General features: G+C 35.4%; 1 protein-coding gene across 1 annotated transcript; it reads right to left on the minus strand.

Moving 5' to 3' along the window:
• Positions 1 to 2,821: 2,821 nt before the first annotated feature.
• Positions 2,822 to 10,087, minus strand: LOC113755217 (putative late blight resistance protein homolog R1B-16). Its single transcript, XM_027299271.1, has 5 exons — positions 9,931 to 10,087; positions 5,836 to 9,824; positions 5,530 to 5,575; positions 3,535 to 3,611; positions 2,822 to 3,458 (listed from the first exon to the last, which is right to left on the minus strand). The coding sequence occupies exons 1-2, from the start codon at positions 10,085 to 10,087 to the stop codon at positions 5,929 to 5,931; spliced, it is 4,053 nt and encodes a 1,350-aa protein (XP_027155072.1). The 3' UTR covers positions 2,822 to 3,458; positions 3,535 to 3,611; positions 5,530 to 5,575; positions 5,836 to 5,928.
• Between the last annotated feature and the right edge of the window lie 4,864 nt (positions 10,088 to 14,951).

Here is a 14,951-nt window from a genome sequence, read left to right on the forward strand (position 1 = left end):
TTTTTCTACATATTTTGCTAGATTTTGTTTGATATCAAAATAATTTAGTTATTAGAAAAATAAGGATATTTGTTAACCAAAGATCATGTTGATTTGTTAACAAATATTTTAGATAAGATTTGCTAGTAGTAGAAGATTATATTTTGTTGAGATTTTTAGGATAATTGTTAGTGGGATATTTTGTTAGTTTGTTTCATGTAATCACTATAAATAGTGAGTTGATGAATGTAGAATGAATGTAGAACATAAGCTCGTTTTCCACATTCAATACAAGTCTCTTATAAGCTTTTTTTGCAACACTAAGGTGTTGTTTCTTAGTTTATGCCCCAAAAAACCAACAAAGTGGTATCAGAGCATAAATCTTAAGGGCCTGTTTTTTTTAGAGTGAGTGCATTGGTGAGAATCCTTTATAAGTTCAAAGCCATGATAGGAAAGAACTTTTTGTCAAATATTTCAACTTTTAGTGGTGAAACTTACCAAATTTGGGCCATAAAATTTTGGACTTATTTGGTAGTCAATGATCTACGGGATATGGTGGAGACGAATTTTGTTTTATCAGCATTTGAAGAGCTGATGGATACACAAATTAGAGACCACAGAGTTGCAGTTAGACAGAGATCCAAGGCCAGCACTCACATATCAGTTTTTGATGCAGTTTTCACAAAGATAATGGCTAATGATTTGATTGAGAATAAATTATTCTCAATTAAAATAAAAAGGAGAAGTTTCACTATGAATTGGTCGGATTTTGACAATTCTAAAGTGGAACATGATGATGAAATCAAGAATTCAGATCCTGGAAAAATTCAGGAGGAGATCATTGATAAGTCAGGAAGTATCAAATTGATTCCTGATATTTATCAAGATTATAACATTTTTGTTTTTGAGTCTACAGATTTTGATGGTGATGACAAAATGAAGAACCATGCAGAATTTCATATTTTCTATATAGGTTCAAATATCGTCAAAAGATGTTCCATTTTAAACCTATGAGAAGGTTATTTGGAAACATTAAAAAAAAATCATCTTTTATGTGGAGTTTGGCATGAGAAGACAGAAGAAGTGGCTGGTTGCAAGGCTAATATTTAGCTTGCATAAAAATCCAAAGGAAGAAGTTCATTGCAAGGTGAATCATCAATTGCAGAATTTCTTACAAAAGTTTCGTCCAAAACAAGATTCAAAGATTTGAGAAGACAATTCAAAATCTGCAGCAAAAGTGGCAAGGAGGAGTGTTGGAATATGCAACTTTTTCTACATATTTTGCTAGATTTTGTTTGATATCAAAATAATTTAGTTATTAGAAAATAAGGATATTTGTTAACCAAAGATCATGTTGGTTTGTTAACAAATATTTTAGATAAGATTTGCTAGTAGTAGAAGATTATATTTTGTTGAGATTTTTAGGATAATTGTTAGTTGGATATTTTGATAGTTTGTTTCATGTAATCACTATAAATAGTGAGTTGATGAATGTAGAACATAAGCTCATTTTCCACCTTCAATACAAGTCTCTTATAAGCTTTTTTTGCAACACTAAGGTGTTGTTTCTTAGTTCATGCCCCAAAAAACCAACATTCCTCCTCCTGCAATTTCTCATATACAGATCAAAAGTTTTCAATAATCCAACCTCCATCATCAGGTTCCTGATATCAGAAGAAAAATACTTGCTGAACGGATAGTCACACCATTCCAGATAATCCAAGGCAAGATCAAAGTAAGTCGTAGTACTAATGAAGGGCATCTCCATTTTACTACTACTTTTCAATCTGATATCAGATTGCTATCTCTCTAGCTATTGAAAGACTTAGTTCCAGATCTATAACTTTCTCACAAGTCATAATTTAAAGCAGTCAAACACCAATAGTCAAATATTGCTGCCAAGACCTTCTTTTCTCTTTTCTTTTCTTTATCTATTCACCATTTTTTTCAAAATTTGGGAAGGGGACTTGGGTGACATTATTATCAAGTCAACAAACACCAATTTTAGCTCATTTCAACTGCGCGTAACATTGGTTCAACTGCGCGTAACTTTTTTTTCACAGGATGTATTTTCACAACAGATAGTGATGGGCCCCACACTTGGCGCGGATTTCGAGTTACATGGTGTTATTTCAGCCGCACAAAATTTTGAGGGCCAATTTTCAGCCGCACAAATTTTTAACCGTGCAGGGACGGTCATACTGATGACCGTCCCTGCCCCAAATCCCCAATTTCACTCTCCCTGTCTAGCGTCCTTGTTTAATTCTTCATATGACATCATCTGCAGGCCATCATTTAATAGGTCGAACCCAAACTCAACGATTGCTAAAATCTGCCGTTCAATGGAAGATGAAGTCAATAATTGGAAACATAGCTAAAACATTATTGTGTTTAGACTTGCAGAATGCCTATTGCACTCTGCTCTTAACTTTTTCTCCTGACAAGAATGCTGTGTGAGTATATACCCTGGGAAATTGTTGGCCTTGTTATTCTATCTTATATCTTCATTGATCTTCAGAAACCAAACTGCTATTATTCGGTGCAGGTATTATGTATTGACCATGTAAGCTTTTGACTTTTTGAGTTTTTTTTTAATGAAAGATGCTGTAGTCAATTCTTCTAACTGCGTTCTTCCGGATTGGCTACCATCTCAAAAGATTTGATTTGAATAGTTGTGAGTTGACTGACTATACTAATATAAACTCATTGAGGAGATGAGTCTATCATCTAAGCATTCTACGGAATTTTAATACATAATATCCAAAAAACTTGGGTAGATGAACAAGACACGGATTCAAACTCACATTCACTATAAACAAAAAAACAATTTGTCCATCATTGAGAACATATTTAATACAAACAAAAAATCTAAAATTTTATCCTTCTTATCCTACTCAGATCTTCATCACGTATTGCAAGTTAATTACTGAGAGAAAAATATACTATCCAATTCAATTTGGTGCATGATTTTTTTCCTTTAGAGCAAAACAATGCAGTCTAAACATTTTACACTTGATTACAATAGTCATTTTCATTTGATTAAGAGCAAATGGAATTCGTATTGCTGCTCTTTCGGAGTCTGAGCTACCAGCAACACTTGATCCCCTTCCAAATCTGATTGTAGAAGGCTTCACCGGCGAAGAGGAATGGCTACTTGTGAATGGTGCAAAAGAAAAGGTTTTAAACACAACTTATAAGATGATGAGCAAGCTAGTGAGCTACGATGCTGGAAGGAAGAGACTATCTGTCAAGAACAAGATCAATCAGGGAGAGCATGAAGTTTCAATAGCTGATGAAGCCTCCGGCGAGTGACTGATCCATCCAGTTGAAATATTCTATTCAAGAACCTTGCCAGCATCAGAAATACTTCCCTAGTTGAGGGATCCGTTCCAGGCCAGTAATGCAAGAAGGCTATCAAGCCATCCATGCGTGCTCCAGCAGTCTGTGGTTTTATTTTGGTTGTCCTCCTGTGTAGTACCCTGCTGCATTAGGTACTTGATTTAATGAAAGGAACTAGTAGAAGAAAAAAGAAATATAGAATTGGAGCATTTATACCTGACAATTAACAGCCAAAAACTTTGCAGTACAGTTCCAATATCTGTTTGAAAGTCAGATGTTCTTTCTTGGAGGACCTGCAAAAGGAAATCTAAGATTTATGCGTATGCTGCTTTTCAGCTTTGCGGGGCAATGGAAGCCAGGATATAGAACAGAAAAACAAAATCAACAATAACCTTTCAATTCAAGGAGACTAAGCATCACGAGGGGGGAGGGGAAAAGGTGAGGACTTGAGAATTGAACTAGAGACCTCCTGATTATCTGTTTAATTTTCCTACCAGCAGAGCTGGCTAAAGGGTAAAACCACAAAGCACACAATAAATTTGACCACCTTCTCTTGGGTTTGGTCAGCAAAAGATAGGACCCTTGGGGAGCTTCCAAATGTCTTTCATATGGAAAAGGACGTATGTAGACTACGAAACATGAAGTAGGTGAAATGATCCTCAATTAGAGGCTAATAATAACATGAAGGAACACCTGAACAGATGACTGTCATTATCTTTTTTAAACTTTTTAAGCGATAAAGAATAAAAATGTATTAACAACAAAATGATCAAACCACTTTGGCAGTTCCAGTTTAGCAACAAAATGTATTTCTTGCTTTGGGTATCAACCCTCTATACAGATAATTACTGTCAGACTATCTTCCAGGCAGCCTTCCACTCCCTGTACTCCCTCCTCCCTCTCAAAGACCAACTTTTGGAGAGAGAGAGAGAGAGAGAGAGAGTAGATGCTGCAAAAACATCTTTAACAACCATTCCTAGAAAAGCAGAAGTTGCATGGATGATGCACTAGCAGTTAGCAGCAACTTATAATCAATGGTGATTGCTTTCTTTAGTATTAGAAAATGACTTGTGCAAACATATTAATGAATTGCACGAATCATGATAGTGGCATCATGGCATGATTGAATGCTTGTGCCACTTTAGGGCATCAATCGCCATAGCAATTTGCAAAGACCTTTTAGCTTGTTGTCTCTTCCTTAAACCTCAAATGTCCCATTCCAACAAGTAATATATTAACAGGACATTTGTTGAGGATATTAAATTGGTATTCCTGCTTTCGCTAGCTTTCATCTTCCCTTAGCTGGCAGTTGATCTACGAGCCAGAAGCTGGCATATTCTTCTCTTCCATCTATTTTTTTTCCTTTCATTTTCTTTTTCTTCACTTCCCTCTGAGATCAGAAAATTCACCAGAATCGTTCCCAGGATTCACAATAGCTGTGATTAACTAGAAGTACAGAAATTAAATCAAACCTATTTTGTTTCTTAATGATGTTGAAACTTTAACTTTGGTTACATGATTTGTCAACAAACTGAAAGTGGCCATTATCTACGTTTCTCTCTCTCTCTCTTTCGCAAAAACTGCAGAAGCCAAATATTGATTTTAAATCAGATTGAGTCTGATAAACTCAAAGCACGTTTTCAATGCAAATAGGAAGCCAGACTGCACAAGTTGGGTAGAAAACAAAGTAACAGTCTAAAATGCTAAAACTAAATTTTGGTAATGATTCCTTTCGTCAAGTTCAAATTCCCTTCCTCCAGAAACTTTCAGCATCTAACTTCAACAGCTAGAAATCTGTTTCTTTAGCTTCTTTATGCATATCAAGGTGTCAGAAGCACAATATCAAGGCTAATGGCCAAGTCTAAAGCACAACTAGTTTACAAAGTTTAGGACATTCTACAGGAACATAGCATAACAAAACTCTTCAAAAACAAGCAGGAGCAAACTCATATATCTATATGGAAAAAATGAAAAAAAAAGGAAAAGAAAAAAGAGGAATAAAAACCACAAAAATTAAAATCCTCATGCTTACCAACCTCTGAGTAGTTAATACACATATTCTACACAACATGACCACAATAGCATACCGAATTATTGGCAATTCAAAATAAAGAAAAGGAAAAAGAAAGTGTCGGGCCATTCCGCTATTTGATTTCAGAAAAGAAAATTAGTACTCTCGCTGGAATACAGAACAGGAATAGAAAAGTGTACCTGGCATGCATGCTTGTGCTCAGCTGGTTGAAAGGATCACACAAATCTGTAGCCATATTGAAGAAAATTTCAGAAATTGGGACGATGGATCATAAAAATTATGAAATATTGAAGGAACTAAGAACATCAGAATAGTATATAGAAATAAATATATTTGATAGACAATGTTGAATTCATATATGCATGTCTAATCAAATCAAATAATTAATTGGAAATCTCCAGAAATTGCGTTGAGAAGCACGAAAAGTTATAGCATTGAACTGATTGAACATATACAAATAGAACATCCAAGAAAATATATCTAACCTAATAAGTGGAACCACACTCTGCTTTTGCAAAATGTGATGAGAGGAGATCGACTCTCTTTCTGAGTTGGCACTTAGAAGAAAACGTGGACCATCACCAATTCCGTGCAGCATCAACAATCTTTAGATCCTTATTTCCCATATCCATCTGTTCTTGCTGAATTTGCTTCACAGAATTTACTGCAGACTCAGGACACCATATTACCTCAATCATGTCAAGAGTGAGGGCTTCCCCTAAACAAGAAGGGACATCTTCCAGCCATTCACACATAGTCAAAACCAATTTCTCAAGACAGCAAAAATTATCAGAAGAGGCGGTCCACCAGCGAAAGTCCAACTGTGACAATTTCAAGAATCGGAGGTTTTGGAACTCCCCTTCTTGCATTTCCCACTTTTCCCCCACAAAGGAATCACAGCCTAATTTAAGGACTTCAAGGTTGGGCAGCTTTCCAATTGCTGAAATTTTACTCCATGGCTGACGATTATTTGAGAGAGTCAACTTTCTCAAATTCAATGGGAATTCAAACTCATATCCTTTAAAACTGCTCATCTTAAGTGATTCTAATCGACTTAAGTGGTCCAGCACGAGAATCCCATCATGTACTCTGTCATGGACATGCACGCATTTTAGCCTGCAGATGCTCGGAAACTTTGTCAGTATCTTTTGCAAGCTTTGAGGAGAGGAAGTAATTGCAAGGGTTAAAGTGTCTAAATGTTCTAAATCTGGTGAGCCTTCAAGATTGTCAATGCGAAATTGGAAACCAGCTTCAAAGGGTCCAGATACGACAAGATGCCTCAATGTTTTAATGGTCCAGATAGTGTTTGGTAACAAAATGCACCCTCCACGGGGTTTTATTATGACAAATGTTTCTAATCTCGAGAGCTTGGCTATTGCAGATGGGATACCAGCTTTACTGTCCAATCTAATGTTCAAGTACCTCAAGTGAACAAAGAATACTACTACTTCCTCTGAAAAAAAAGCCAAATTGTAACCCAAATCCAACACTCTAATAAGTTTAGATGATAGAAGTTTGAACCAAATTTCACCCAGTTCCGCTTCCTCATAAACATCAAAGAAGAGCAAAGAACGCAAATTGGGGAAAAATAGCATTGACTTTTTGAGTCCCTGACTCGTAGTAGGGTAAATAGCTAGTCGGTGGGGGTTACACTGTCCAATAAAAGTAAGATGATCATCCCCATGTGAAATTTGTAGAAAACTTTCTTCTCTTGCTTTTGCCACACAAAACTCACGTACCAAATCATGAACTCGGCAAACTTTGATCCCACCTAAAGATCTTTGTTTGGTAGCCATAACTAGACTTCTCCCAATCAAATCCATCAAATAGTCATCCGCCACGTCCTCTAAACTCTTTCCTTCAGTTTTTTGCACGAATCCTTCAGCCATCCAAAGCCATAACAACTTTCTGACAGGAATGTCTTTATCTTCTTGAGATGCACCAAAATAAAGAAGGCATGGCTTCAAATAATCTGGTAAATAATTGTAACTGTGCTCAATTGTCTTCATGCAGTGCTCATCGTCAGCAAAAATGCTAGACCTTAGACGTCTTGCAACTTCTTCCCAGCAATCTTGCTCAGTAGTAGCGAGAATTCCAGCAACGAGGACAATGGTGAGAGGTAGGCCCTTGCAGTCTTTTGCTACGTGCTGTACAACTTCCCTTAATGCTGGAGGACAATAATCTTCTTTGGCAAATAGCTTCTTCTGCAGCAATTCAAAACTCTCCTTATCGGTAAGTGGGCGAAGATGGTGGGGCTGGCTATCAGGTTTAATTTGCAATGATAAATTCTGAAATCTGCTGGTTAAGAGTATCCTGCTTCCATTGCAGTCATCTGGGAATGAGTGTTTCAACAAATTCCACCCTTCAATATCCCAAACATCATCCAAAACAATGACATACCTCTTCCTTTTCAAACGCTGATACAACGTTTGAGCCAAATCATCTTCATTCATCTCATGGCATTGGTCAGAACTGTTAGAATCAATAACACTCAAAATCTGCAGTAACAAATTGTGCTTGCTATATACTTGAGAAACAGTACACCAAGCAAGAATTTGGAAGTGGAACTTTATTGAAGTATCACCATACACATTATTGGCTAAAGTTGTCTTACCAAGCCCAGGCATACCTACGATGGCAACAACATCCAACTGGCTTGATCCTCTCGTAAGTCTATCAATTATACTTTCTACCTCATCATCGAGACCTACCAGAGCTTCATTAAACGTTGGAGCAGTAACTTGTGCCGGCATGTGAATGGTAATCTTGGTTAGCCTCTGGGTTTCAACATCATATCTTATGCTATCATAGATCTCTTCAGCCTCTATCTTCACAAGCTTGATATCTCTAGCAATAGCATCCAAACAATGTTCATGTTGATCACCAGCCAGTGCAAAGTCAACTTCTAGTTCTACACTGTAAGCAACCTTCATGACACGACTCCAAAGAGCTTGGAGTTTTTCATTTCGTTTGCGCTGCTCTACAACATTTCCTAGAAAAGATCTTAAGAAGACAAGATCTTCTAGGATGGTGCGTATTTGATCGTTTGGGAAAGCAATTGAAGCAGCTGTAGAGCTTGCTAGTTCCTTGAGAGTTTCTAGAAGAGAATCAAGAGAGCCGAGTTCATTAGTCCTAGGGAAAGTAAGTGATGATGATGATGGTGCTGAATAAATGTGTCCAACTTCAGCAATGATCAACTTGAGCACTTCGAGCAAATGAGAAAGTGCCAGATCTGTTTCCATGTGCAAGCCTTCTTTCATTTCGTTCACAGAAAGGGAGAAAATCGCAATACCTGCATCAGAGACCACAACTCCAATTAGATCCTTCATCTCATCATTTAGCTCATCGAACTTCTCCTGCTGCCCGCTAAGAAAGATAATCAGGAATCTTAGTCCCTGGTGGAGTTTTAACATTTGATCCTTCACTGGAACTAGGAAACTTGAATAAGATTCTAATAGCTCCATAAGATTGTGCAGGAGATGATCAATAAATTCAGCCACAAGATGCTTATTCTCCTTCATAGCGAAAGTGTAGGACGATCTTGATAACTTGGAAGCTGTCAAGACATTGATATAAATTTCTCGGACCTGGGGGTCAACCGGATCAATCTTCTTGTGTATCAGTTCAGAAACTTCAGGTTTCATCTCATTGTGCACTTGTTCATTATTTATCTGAAACCAATATCTACACATCAGGCTTGCAGCATTGACAGCCACATCTTCAACGTGGACCAACAGATCTTTTGATTCCTGAACCCCAACACCTCGAAGTGTCGCAAAACGAATGAAACTCTTGACGAACATTAGCTTCTCTTCAAGAATTTTCAGTACAATTCTCTGAGTTTCATCAACTTCATCTTCTTCGTAGCAAAGATACCTCAGATTCTCTGAAATGGAATCAATGAAATCCACAACTAGTTGTGAATCTCCCAGTGAGTAGTAGAGCAACAAACTGGTGATGTTGAATTCCTCAATATCTATTTCAGAAAAACACCTCATATTTTCCGCAATTTTAGCGAGCTCAGAATCGATGACACTAAGATCTGAAGCACCAGATTGATTGTATCTAACAATAGCAGAGTGAAGTCCCAGCGGTATCACCATAACTAGATCTTGAATCCTGTATGAAATACTGCTAAGTCTCAAACTGTCAGACTTAGCATCATCCCTGTTCTCCTTATCATATCCCAAACACGTACCCTGGTTACTCCTCCTCCTACACTTTCTAATATACATATCCAAGGTTTTCAATAGACGTATCCCCACCTTCAGCTTCAGGATCTCAGAATGCAACAGCCAGCTCACCTCTCTCAAAAAATTCTCTTCAAGCCAGCCCAGATAATCTAAAGCATAGTCGAAGCAACTAGCGCTACTGCTGAAGGAGATGTTCATCATGGTAATCTGCTTTTCACTCTGATGTTTGATTTCTGTCTGTTGTAGCAATTGATATTCAAGATCTGCAACTTTGTTATGATCTAACAAGAAGAAGAACAGCAGTCACACATTGCCATCAAGGATCAAGATTTTTTTTATTTTTCAATATATCCGTGCGTGTGCACGTGGTATGTCTGGTTGATGTACATCGCAAGACTTTTCCTTCTTCCCGATAAAAAAGAAACTTTGTCAAGGGAAGATGGTACCAACAGGCATATGCTGTCGTTGACCCACCATACCAATGAGCTTCTGCCATGTGAATATGGCGGCCCCAAAGAACCAATGTGGATACGGGTTGTCCCATAGCTGTATCACTCAATTATTGCTCACTTTAATTTGTGACAAGCATGCGAATTCCTAGGAATATTGTCAAAATTGAAAATGGTCAAAAAATTGGTGTTCTGGGACAATTCTATGGGGGAGAATCAGGTCAACTCCTCATAGGGAGATAAAACGTGAAGCTGACAACAAACAATCACTGAAAATTAAGGTGTCTTTTGTAGCTGACACTATGAACTAGTCTGTAAATTGGCAACCGGCGATGTCAGTCTGAAATGGGTTGGTTGGACGGACTGCGGTGCTGTCAAATCTTGGTGGTTTTGTGGTCCACAATATTCCACGTCGCTAACTCCGCATAACTACGCGCCAGTGGGGTGAAATGGTAGGACTGAGGAACATAAATAAATCCAAGATTTCAGAAAATTTTTCATAGTTCCTCAAAATATTAAAAATTAGTGCTTATATCCTCGGAAAATAAACCTTGCCAGCAGGATTTTCAGAATTGTTTTATGTCCTCTTGAAATGTTCCATGTGAATATTAGACTTTACTTGTGAAAGCCTTTATAAAAATGTAAGGATGTCTCTTCATGACTTTTTTACTAGTTTTACCCTCTCAAGCATATATAAATCTTTTCTATTGTCAACTATATATACAGATACAAAAATTTAAGTATTCATTGTTAAAATTTCTAAACATCAAGTAAATAGTTCAGTATGATATTTAATGTTTGATTATTTATATCACTTTTGAAAAAGTATGATAACTAAATATCGCAAGTACAAAAAATGTTTTGAATTATCTATTTAATTACGGAACACTTGTTATAAAATTAATAAACAAGTGATGAAAATTATGATAATAGAATTGTAACTAATATTTATGGAAATTTATACTAATGCTTAATTGTTACTTGTTGCCAAAAATGATGCATCAACATGTAGAAAAAACTTGAAGTTGAACTCTAGTTTGTTTTGTTCTTAAAAGTTGAGTTTGAATTTGAATCGAATTTATTTTACCTTGTTTGAGTTCAATCAGATCCAGCACAATCAAGCTCAATTAATTGAGCTTAGTCAACCCAATCAAGTCTCATTAAGCTCAATTCAGTTCAATTGAGTTTAATCGAGCCCAATCAAGTTTAAGTAATATAAACTAATATTTTATACAATTTTAAACAAAGGACACGATAGATATTTTATACTAATAAATATAAAAATTTTGATATATATATATATATATATTGAAGCTCAATTGAGCTCATTTATACTCGACGAATTTTCGAGACTCACATATTGGGTTCGAAATTGAGCTCTTCAAGTTGTTCGATCTATTTGAACTCGATCATTAAGAACTCAAACTTGCAAGTAACTCTATTGAGTTACGCTTATTTACACCCTTAATTACACCTAAAATGCCCATCATGTTTTTTTAAATGTTATGTTGCCAAGTGCAAAACTACTATAACCTAATTTTTAAAATTTTTTATAATAGTTAAAAGATTAATATCATGGGTACTTAAAGAAACAATTCTAGTAAAAGTACATAGCGTGAAGTTTCATTTGGTTTGCCTCGCATTACATGTTGTAGAAATACATTTATATTTGGTATGAAAATGAATATTAATCAATGATACAAGAACGGGCCTATTAGAATAAAATTTTAAATTTGGATATAAGTAGGCATGTTAATTAGTAAATCTTATCTAGATCCAATTCAGACCCAATATACTTGGGTAAAGTTTGGGTTTAATTTCTCAAATCCAACCTTTACCCATACCCAAATCCCTTTTAGAGAGTCATGGGTCTAGTAGAATCTAATTTTTTACTATCTATACCCAAATCCAGATCCAAACTAGACTCTACTCAGATTTATGTATAAATTACATATATATATATAGATATACACACAAACATATACATACATGTATATAAAATCTAATATTCTATAGTCACTGGATCAAATACATTAAGATTTTATGACTGTTAAATTAAAAGATATGCGTTTAATATTAAAAAAAAATCGCCTAATCCCGCCCTTCTATTGTGTGACTCAATGGATGTAGATGAAGTTTTGAAAATAAAAAAAAGTAATTGATATTAGTTCTTTATTTGAGTTCATAATATTGCATTCAACTTATTGAATGTTAATTTTATTATTTGAAAATAAAAATTATATAGTATTTATGTTATTTTTAAACTCTATATATTTGTAAAATATTTTTACTTTAGTTCTTTATTGTATGTTCAAAAAAGTATCCAAGAATGCCCAAACCCATGAGGATACGTGTCTAGATTTACTTTTTCAGGCTCACAAGGGTTTCTGTATCTAATTAAATACAATGGGCCTAAATTTGGATTAAAGGAATCTAATCAAATCTTACCCGTTAACATGCATTAATATAAGTAATCTAAATACAAGTATGTTATTGGCTAACTTTTCCCTCTTATTAAATATGTTCCGAAATGATATGAGGATCATATATATATATATATTCAGAAAGCGAGGTATTTAGTGCAAATAATTGAACAAATCATTAGGTTTCAATGCAAATCAACTTATAAATTAGTAAATTTTAATATAACCAATATAAATAAATTTTAGTTATATGAAATAATTAAATTTATCCGAATAAATTGGAAACACTTTTGTGTAATTGTCTACAATTCCCTTGTAATTTTTTCTCCATATTTATTTTAAAATCCTGTCATAGGAGCATATTATTCTTTATTTTGAAAACATTTATGCATGCCGGAGAGATAAACACCTATTAGGCGCGTTGTGTGTCAAGGCAAATGCCTTTTCTTTTGATCGTGTGCACCGGTTATTACCTCCGCGTTCAACAACTCTCTGTCTAGTTGTCATGTTAATACCATAAATACGCTGATGTCAGCATCAACACGTGTCCTTCTCAAGTTTATTCTCCATCTATGTGGAGTTGACTCAATTCTCCATAGAAGTTTGATCCTGGTGTTCTGTTGTGATGGCGTTTTGAATGAAGTGTCGCTGCAATTGAGACGTAAGGCTGCTGATAAAAATATTTTAAATTTTTATTTATTTTGATTCAGTTTAATTTTTCTTTTCTTTTTTTCTCTTAAAAGCCTTCTCCGCTCAACTCATGAGCGGCGAAGACTGTTGGCCTTCATAGTACCTTATTGACTATTTAATATTAAATATTTAATAACTTATTTAATGTTTAGTAAAAGGCACCTTTTATTATTTGATATTTAATATTTAATAACTTATTTAATGTTTAATAAAAGGTAAGGCGACCAAGTTTTTTTCTCCCATAAAACATAACCCTAATTAGACATAATTATGATTTTACGTTTTACACGAAATACTAATTTCCAAATCACAATGTAACCCTTTAATCCTAATTTTAAAATCAAAATTCTTAAGTCGTATTACTAAAATTCTATTATAAATCAAAATTTTAAAATATGTGACAGGTGCCGAACCTGTGCAATAATAAATACCTGCTTAAATAAAATATGATTTCTGTAGATAGTGATAAGCAGGGTCGAATCCACAGGGACTGGGGACAATTTATTTCTTTTAGAGTCCGAAGTATGGGGGGTTTTTGAAAATGAGAGTAACTAAATTACTTGGAATAAATTAAAATAAAATAAAATAACTACAACTCAAATAACTAATTATCACAATAAAAATAATAATGGACGAACTCTAGCCAAGAGACAATTTCGGAGATGGTTCACTTAATTCGATCACAGATGCAAGGATTATTCCAGTTACTATCTGATAAATTAGTTATAGTTGTCATACACGCGATAAACAACCAATTCTTCCTCAATTTGTTGATAGCCAAGGTACGACCGTTGACTATTTCTCTAATCAGGAAACAACCCTAGGTACGACCATAGAAGTTCAATTCCCTAATTGCATGAATAATTAGAAGAGCCTAATTCTAACCAATCAACACGCTACGAGGGTCTCTTTAAGTTAGCCTGTCTATCTCCCTGACACAAACCCAATCATGCCAGTTGCCACCAGTTTAGAATAATTAAACAATTACGGATTTAACTACCCTAATTGGCTTCAGGTTATTGAATTAATCTAGAATCCGGGCCCTGGATAATCGAATAATAAAACAACCATATGAACATAAAGCAGAAGATAGACAAATACCAGTGAATAATAGAAATAAATAAAAACTAATTCGATCTCACAAATTTAGTAGAACCAAGTCCTCCGTTGTTCCTCGACTAGATCAGAAACTTAGCCACGCCTCATGAGAAAATCTCCCCGTAATTTAACTGAGGTCCAGGCCATCAAAAGAGCCAAGAAAGAAAAGAAAACTAAAACTATGCTAAAAGCTAAGCTAAAACTATTGATAAGAAAACCTCCTGTACGTTTGTTTTCTTTTAAAGCCAAAGGAAAATGACTCATGCTATCTAGTCCCGTGGTCCCCACACAAATTGAGAGTCCAATTCCATTTCACAAGCCTTTGTACGTTTCTTTTCCAAGAGTCCAAATGACTCATGCTTCTTATCCGTGGTCCCCGCCGAAATTGAGAGTCCAAGTACTCAAAAGAAAGCTCTGCCAAATTCCTTGGTAATTTCTGTAGTGCATTCACAAAGTTGGAAGATACGTGTGGAAAGCAGATAATATGGCAAAGAAGCCTCCACGTTGCAGGCTGACAAGTACGGACCCGAAAGGGAATAATTCCAGAAAAGGAAGTGATGACCTATAACCGCGGTTTGGACATTGGAAATGTAGCGTACTGCATAAGCTGGAAATGCATTGGGGTGAAACGGAATTAACATAAATATAATGGGCTAAGGAGTAAAAATAAACCCGTAACTTTATTAAAACAACCCCAATTTTCAACTCTTTCGTCCATAATAACAACGGAATAACCCATTTTCGTTGA

This window comes from Coffea eugenioides, unplaced genomic scaffold (assembly GCF_003713205.1).
Source record: "Coffea eugenioides isolate CCC68of unplaced genomic scaffold, Ceug_1.0 ScVebR1_1309;HRSCAF=2137, whole genome shotgun sequence".
Lineage (NCBI taxonomy): Eukaryota > Viridiplantae > Streptophyta > Magnoliopsida > Gentianales > Rubiaceae > Coffea > Coffea eugenioides.